This window comes from Notechis scutatus, chromosome 2, assembly GCF_049901735.1.
Source record: "Notechis scutatus isolate UNSWTSFEM ecotype Mainland chromosome 2, rNotScu1.2, whole genome shotgun sequence".
In the NCBI taxonomy this organism is placed as follows: domain Eukaryota; kingdom Metazoa; phylum Chordata; class Lepidosauria; order Squamata; family Elapidae; genus Notechis; species Notechis scutatus.
In genome coordinates, this window is record NC_142010.1 from 150,014,893 (window position 1) to 150,022,828 (window position 7,936).

Sequence of the window (7,936 nt, forward strand, 5' to 3'; positions counted from 1 at the left end):
TGCCTCTGTGACTCTGGACACCTAGAAACAATACAACATGTCCCTCTCCAGTGCCTGTACTACATCCATATAAGTCTCATCTCACTTTTTGTTCTTTTTACAACCCTGTAGCTTCTTAATTCAAGATAGGATCAGGGCAACTGGGTGGAGCTGAGCATTTACTAGCCAGATACCCAACCTGATGCCTACTTGGAGCTTGCAGCATATGGTCATAGGCCATTTTGAATGGTACACAAATGTGGTTATATCCCTATCTGTCTATCAATAACAGATTGGTCTGAATGCCAAGCTTCTGGATAAGCAAGACGATGAGAACATTCCGCAGTTGGATCCACAGGTAGATAGACAGAAAAACCAGGAAGAGAAGAATCTGATGTTCAGATCTCCTGGAAATCATTAAAAGGCTTATTTCTGAGTTGTCTGATTGGTTCTGGTTGGCCATTTCACAGCTACAAAAAGGAAGAAAGCAGAAATGAAGATGGGATTGAGCTGGTGCTACATACATTTTGTCACTCGCAAGAACAGAGGAGAAGAGTGATACCTGAACAAGGTTCATTATTCTCAGCTAGATTTTTTCAGTTTGGTCGTGTCAAGATGAAATTCAGTAAACAAGACATTTTTAAAATATGTTTTAATAAGTAATAAGTAAATATAGGGAGTCCTCAACTTATGATCACAATTGAGCCCCCAAATCTCAGTTGCTAAGCAAGACATTTGTTAAGTGAGTTTTGCCCCATTTTACCACCTTTTTTGCTATAGTTGTTATGAATCACTGTAGTTGTTAAGTTACTATCAGTTGTTAAGTGAATCTGGCTTCCCCATTGACTTCGCTTGTCAGAAGGTCGTAAAGGTGGTTACATGAGCCCAGGACACTGCAACTGTCACAAATATGAGTCAGTTGCCAAGCTTCCAAATATTGATCATGTGACTGTGGGATCCTACAGCGGTCTTAAGTGTGAAAAATGGTCATAAGTCACTTTTTTCAGTGGTGGTGTAACTTTGAACAGTCACTAAACAAACTATTGTAAATTGAGGACTACCAGTACAATAGTTAGTAAACATGATTAGCTTCTAATCAAGAGATACTGGATTCATCATATATATATATCTCCATCCAAATCCAAATCTGATGATAAAGACTTTTCATCATTTGGAGTACACAAATTATATCCATTACCCCCAATATGACCTTTGCAGCAAGATCTATATCTGCCAGTTATCCCTCATCCACTGAGATCTGGCTAAATTCAAGGCTAAATTCTTAGTTTTCTTAGTTATAGCAATAGCACTTAGACATATATGCCGCTTTATAGTGCTTTACAGCCCTCTCTAAGCGGTTTACAGAGTCAGCCCATTGCCACCAACAATCTGGGTCCTCATTTTACCCACCTCGGAAGGATGGAAGGCTGAGTCAACCTTGAGCCTGGTGGGATTTGAACTGCCAAATTGCAGGCAGCCGATAGTCAGCAGAAATGGCCTGCAGTACAGCACTCTAACCATCAAGGCTCTTATGCAGGAATTTCCTTTCAATTCTTTCCAGTCTAATAACTACCTATAATATTATAGACTCTTAATTAGTTCACTGGCTCATCTCAGTCTGGTATCACAACCATTTGAGATGATGGGAAGTTACAAAACCAATTGCTTCTGTGAATTAAGCAGCAAATTTGATTTTAGGAGGTACTTCTCTCAGTCTTGAGAGTTTTACCCTCTAATGAAATTGCATTTTCAGTAGAAATAAAAACTTAACCTTTTGTTTCTGTTAATTTTTGAAAGAAAAAAAACACTAAATAATTTGGATCATAATTGAGAATTGTTCTCATATTGCTGGTTAGAGTTAACACTTAATCTGCAATCCTAATTGTTGGTGAAGGCACTTATTCTCTCCCTCAGGGCAATGTAGCACAAAGTAACTAGGGCTCACGGCTAAATGAATGGGAGGAACAGATGTGATAAGTCTATATGTTTGATCCTAAACTAGTTCAAGAATGACTCATCCTTCCATCCTTCCGAGGTCAGCAAAATGGCGGCTCAGATTGTTGGGGGCAATATGCTGACTCTGTAAACCACTTAGAGAGGGCTGTAAAGCACCATGCAGTGTTATATAAGACTACAGGCTATTATTATATCCTGAACTCTTAAACAAAATGATAAAGACTCGCCTTCATTCCACAAAACCTTCTTTTTAACTTTGAAATGTGTTTTGTGATTGTGTTTTGTGTTTTGTTATTCCATCTTGAAAACTGGCCCAAGGATGCTGGTTTCTTTTCTTTAGTACTAAAGATCCATATTGTTGCATTATTATCATACATAACGATAATAATTAATTTATTAAATCTCCCACTGAGCATAAAATGCCTCTTGCTTTTGAAACAAACTGGAAGCTTCCCCCATAATTGGAAACCCAATGCCGAGTCTAACTTAGAAGGATAATTGGTCATTGAGATTGAGCAGGTCTTTTGTTTCAGATAACTGGAGTAGCTCTTCATTCTGCCAGGGCTAAGAAAGGTTTCTCCAATTTTGCACCATTAGAACTTGTACAATCCAAATGTCTAAGATCAACCCCAAATTGTGGCTCTAATGACACCCTGCACCTATTGACAGGCTTTATGAGGGTAGAGTAGCGGGTAGAGTGGGATGGCCATACTCACCTATTGGCTCAGACTATCCTTTTTTTTCCTCTTAGCTTTGCCCCATTAACTATGAGTGATGGATTTTTTCAATCCACATGGAAACAGGCTTTGGCAACTAATATCTCAACCCTGAGCTTCTATCCAGATCTTCTATTCAGCACAGAATATGGCCAAAGCACTCATTAAACAGCATGTAGCAGACACAGAGGGACAATTGGATCTAGTCACAACCCCAAATTTATTGGCAGTGAACAGGTATTCTAGCTCTCCTGTGGCACATCCAAACACTTAAGGGGTTTTACTCATGCACACTGTCAGGCCTTCCTCAACTGTCCTTGATGAGCAATACAGGGAAATTATTGACCCAGAGAAACAATGCCTCTGTGACTCTGGACACCTAGAAACAATACAACATGTCCCTCTCCAGTGCCTGTACTACATCCATATAAGTCTCATCTCACTTTTTGTTCTTTTTACAACCCTGTAGCTTCTTAATTCAAGATAGGATCAGGGCAACTGGGTGGAGCTGAGCATTTACTAGCCAGATACCCAACCTGATGCCTACTTGGAGCTTGCAGCATATGGTCATAGGCCATTTTGAATGGTACACAAATGTGGTTATATCCCTATCTGTCTATCAATAACAGATTGGTCTGAATGCCAAGCTTCTGGAAATTCCCTAGCATTTTTGGATTTTGCTTGATGTTCACAGTTTCCCAGTTGAAACTTTGGTTCAATCAAACCATGTGTTATGAGATTAAGATGTTTTCACTGTGTCTTCTAGCTGCTGGTTGGTGTTCATGTTCATACATTCTGCTAATTTTCTGTCTGTCTAGCCTATGTAGTGGCTGTTATACTTCCTACACTGAATACTGTAGATGGTCTTCTGTTTTTCCTTCTTGGGCTATTGGGACTTTCAGTTGTATGTGTGGAAATGCTGTACTTTCTAGATGCTACATTACAGTCTCTGCTGTGAGTCCTGAGAGTGGTAATCCCATAGTTGTTCTTCTGATTTCTTGGTGTATTTGTCCATTAAACTAAAAGTATTTAGTGAGGGAGAGGCTGGTGAGGTCCATTATTCTGGTATTTTAATCTTAGTATATTTGGCTAGGTTGGGTATGTTTTGTAGTACTACTGCCATGGATTCTTCAGCTCGTTCCAGGTCTATGGACACGAAAAACACTGCATGAAACCATAATTTCATTTTCTTCTATTTTTAGGCCTTTGATTTTCTGGAGGCACTGAGCAGGAGAATTGATAGAATATTCATTTCTCTCTTTAAAATGTTCAAACTTTTTTGTTAAGTGCAGACTTTTTGGAAGAAGATTAACCAATCATTCTAGAATTTGTCAATTTCTTTTCCACCAGACTGCAAGGTCTTTACAGCCTCACTACATACAACCCAGCAGAAAGAGTTTTGTCTACATATTTTGATGCATTATTGATTATTCCTTGAATGTACACTTTTTGCGTATTTTAAAATATTATAGATTTTAGAACAATTTTATTGGAAGTACATTTTCTGTGTATATGCTTTTATAAGAAAATAGTCCCATGCTTATTTTTCTTCACACGTATGTATTTGTGTTTGTTTGTGTGTGTGTGTGTGTGTGTGTGTGTGTGTGTGTGTTAGGAAGTGCACTCAATATTCTGAAGTCGGGGTCTATGATACATATGTATTCCAAGTCCTCCTATGCCTTCAGCATGTCCATCCCAAAACAGCATATTAAAATGCCATTCATCTCTATTTGAAAATTTGTCAAGACTTGTTGCTATTAACATACCAGGTAATGTTAAAACTCATAAATGAATTATCCTCTGAGTGGATTAATTTCATCTTTCATCTATCCTAAATAGATTTCATCTCAATTATATTTAGACCAGTTGCAGTCTTTCAGAACAGTTTCCTTGTGACTGTGATATTTCCAAAAATTATCAGAATGCTTCCTAAATTATTCTATAATTAAATATATTTTAAAAACTAATCACTACATTTTTTAAAAATAACACTGTAAATGTTTGTGACTCTGCTTATTTCAGATCTTGGAATTCAAGTAATCATCTCCATCAGATCTGTTTGTATGATTCATTTTATTGCATTATTTGCATTTTTTTTAGTTTTTCAAAAAGCCATCATTTGCGATGTTATTCTACTACTTGTAAATATGGTGAGTTCTACAATGTTCAGTTAGCTCAGTAGACATGTTTTACAGATGATTTTACTTTGCAAATAAAAGAACAGGAATGTTGTTATCATTTTTTTTTTTGTAAAGAGAAAGGTAACATTCTTAGAAAATTAATACCGATACCAGTTTTTACTAGTTTTGTAGAGTAACTCTGAGGAAATAGTTTTATGGGGTGATCTTTCAAGTTTCACACCACAGAAAAGTTACTGGAAATTTTACTTGTTAATAGCAAATTCATTTTTGATTGCTAAAACTTTAAATTGCAAGCATCACCACACCCTCAACACAATAGGGAAGCATCAGCAGCCCAAGTTTGGAGAAACATAAAAAAGGATCTGTATCAGGGGTGGGATTCTACCAGTTCGCACTTATTCACTAGAACTGGTTGTTAACATTCTAAGCAGTTCAGAGAACCGGTTGTTAAAAGAAATTACTGGCCTAATCCTGTAACAAAGGCAGGAAGGAAACATTCTGGTGTTGCTTCCAGAAACTGCCTCTCCGTTAACCCTTATTACATTCTTGGCAGGAGTAGACTTTCTGTCTCAGGAACCTCTCTGGAGATTTTCCCCCCTCCTTTGCTGGTACTTTGCTTGTGTGGAGTGACTATTCAAAGTTACAATGGCACTGAAAAAAGTCACTTATGACCATTTTTCACACAACTGTTGCAGCATCCCCACAGTCATGAGAGGCCAGGCAAGGAGATGCATGCCTCGATGTGAGTGATATTGAGTTGGCCACACCCAGCCAATAACGTGACCACCAACCCATGTCCACCCAGTCACATGACCACCAAGCCACGCCCACCAATAAGCCATGCCTACAGAACCGGTTGTTAAAGAATTTGAATCCCACCCCTGAAATGTATGGAATAGATGCATGTTCAACTGTCCACAGGAAGCTTGCTAACTGATGGATTGGGACTGAGAATGGAAAAACAGGAGAATGGAAACTGGCTGGGCAAGCTGGCAGGGATCCTGAACAGGGTAGTTCCTGTTTCCTGAACCAGATAGTTCCCATTTCCATCAATCTAGTAAATATTTGAATACTGAAGTAAGGAAAATCTTTGTTTAGATAGAATTCCCTCGCACACACACAATTATGCAACTTGCAAACATGCTTACAGACCCTACCCACACCCACTGCATCTTGAGCCCAGATTATACCAAAGATTGGTGGGGATATGATAACAATTAGATATGCTCCATTATTGCAACCACTTATTTTTTTATCAATGAAGAATGGGAATCCATTTACCAGAGATGACACAGCCTGTCATGTAACAGTGGTTTCAATTCATGCCTTCAAATTTCAAATCTAGTTCTCCGCCTACCAATCCACTTTAACTCTCATAAGGTTCATCATGTACCATTAACTATAATCACCCAACAATCATCCCTTAGATTTTGTTCTCCTTATTGTTTCTATAGATATTCATTAAACAACAAATTTAACATTTTATGTGATTCCTGCAACAGGAGATTATCATTCTTAGTATAATAATATCCCAGGTACAAACTCAGATTGGGACATAGCCAGGATTCACCTTGCTGAGGTTTTCTCTCCCTCTCTCACAGAAATGCAGATTTTGAGGAACAGAGAAAGAACTGAAATAAGTCAGCAGTTTTTGTCCTTCCAATAAATCTTTTCAGAGCAGCTTTGATCTCCATGTTTCTAAGAGTGTAAATGAATGGATTGAGCATGGGAGTCACCATTGTGTACATGATAGAAGAAATCATGTTCTGTTCTGGACTCCTGGAGTTTGGCTGCAGGTAGACCCAGCAGAGGGTGCCATAGAAAAGGGTCACCACACCCAAGTGAGAACCACATGTGGAAAAGCCTTTTGTTCCCCGTTTGTGGATGGGACTCTTAAGAATGGTGCAGAAAATGCAGGCATAGGAGATCACGATGAGGATAAATGGGCCCAATACATCCACATAGCTCTCAATTAGAGAAATTGTTTCTATAACGCTTGTGTCTGAGCATGCCAGACGTAACAAAGGGAAGAACTCACAGAAGAACTGGGGGATCTTCTTAGAGGAACAGAAAGAGAGGGGGAACATTATCAATGTATACAGCACTGAATTGAGGGATGCCAGGAGCCAACAGATCGTCACAAGTAAGAGGCAGCGCTTGTGGCTCATCCGTGTGGCATAAAGCAGTGGGTGGCAGATGGCCATATAGCGGTCATAGGCCATCACAGCCAAAAGATAGTTGTCTATGTTGCCAAAAGTCATGTAGAAATGCATTTGCATCAAACAACCACTATAGGAAATAGTCCTGACCTGGAAGAGAAGGTTTTGCAGCATCTTGGGGACAGTCACAGAGGCAAAGCCCACATCTGCCAAAGAAAGATGCTTGAGGAAGAAATACATGGGTGTCTGCAGAAGGTGAACATCCGAGGAAATCAGCAGAACAATCAGTAAATTTCCCAGGACTGTCAGGAGATACATGGATAGGAAGAGCAAGCCCAGAAGGTGTTGATGCTCTGACTGGAAGGAGAAATCCATAAGAATGAAATCTGATGAATCCGTGTGGTTCTGTTTTGCCATAACTCAACTATGGAAAAGAATTTAAAAAAAGATACAGAGATATGCAGCAGTTCACTCAGAAGAATCCCACGTTGAATGTGACCAAAGGTAGAAACAGAGAAAAGAAGCAAGACAAGCCATAATATGTGTGCTGGACTCCCTCCTGCCTCATTTCAATAGGTAAGGTAAAGGGTTTTGAGACAAAGAGTGAATCAGGCACACCTGAAGGCACCCACCTTGCCAAAACAAAGCAAATTTGAATTTGATTGGTCCTTAGAAAATTGCTTCAGATTTTTTTCTGAAGACTGCAGGAGGCAGGGTTTTTTTTCACTCTAGAATAAACATTAAAAACTGTAGATGACATCAAAGCGAGTTTTATATGTTCTGCTTTGAGGTATATGATGAAAGACAGATGGGTCCGAAAAGCCCTAAAGAAAGCAATTGAAAGATGACTTTGTTTCTGTAAACGTTGGAAGCCACATTACAGGAGTATGCTCTAAAAGCATTTGTTCTTGTTGCTGACACCTAGTTAAATTACTGAATAACTTCATGTGGATCTGGCAGCTTCATTTGTGTACCAGCCTACCTT

The 7,936-nt window shown here is 39.0% G+C and overlaps 1 protein-coding gene across 1 annotated transcript; it reads right to left on the bottom strand.

Moving 5' to 3' along the window:
• Window positions 1-6,387: 6,387 nt before the first annotated feature.
• LOC113417813 (olfactory receptor 1F1-like) lies at window positions 6,388-7,368 on the bottom strand. The gene has a single exon (XM_026676388.2). The coding sequence runs from the start codon at window positions 7,366-7,368 to the stop codon at window positions 6,388-6,390; it is 981 nt and encodes a 326-aa protein (XP_026532173.2).
• Window positions 7,369-7,936: the final 568 nt, after the last annotated feature.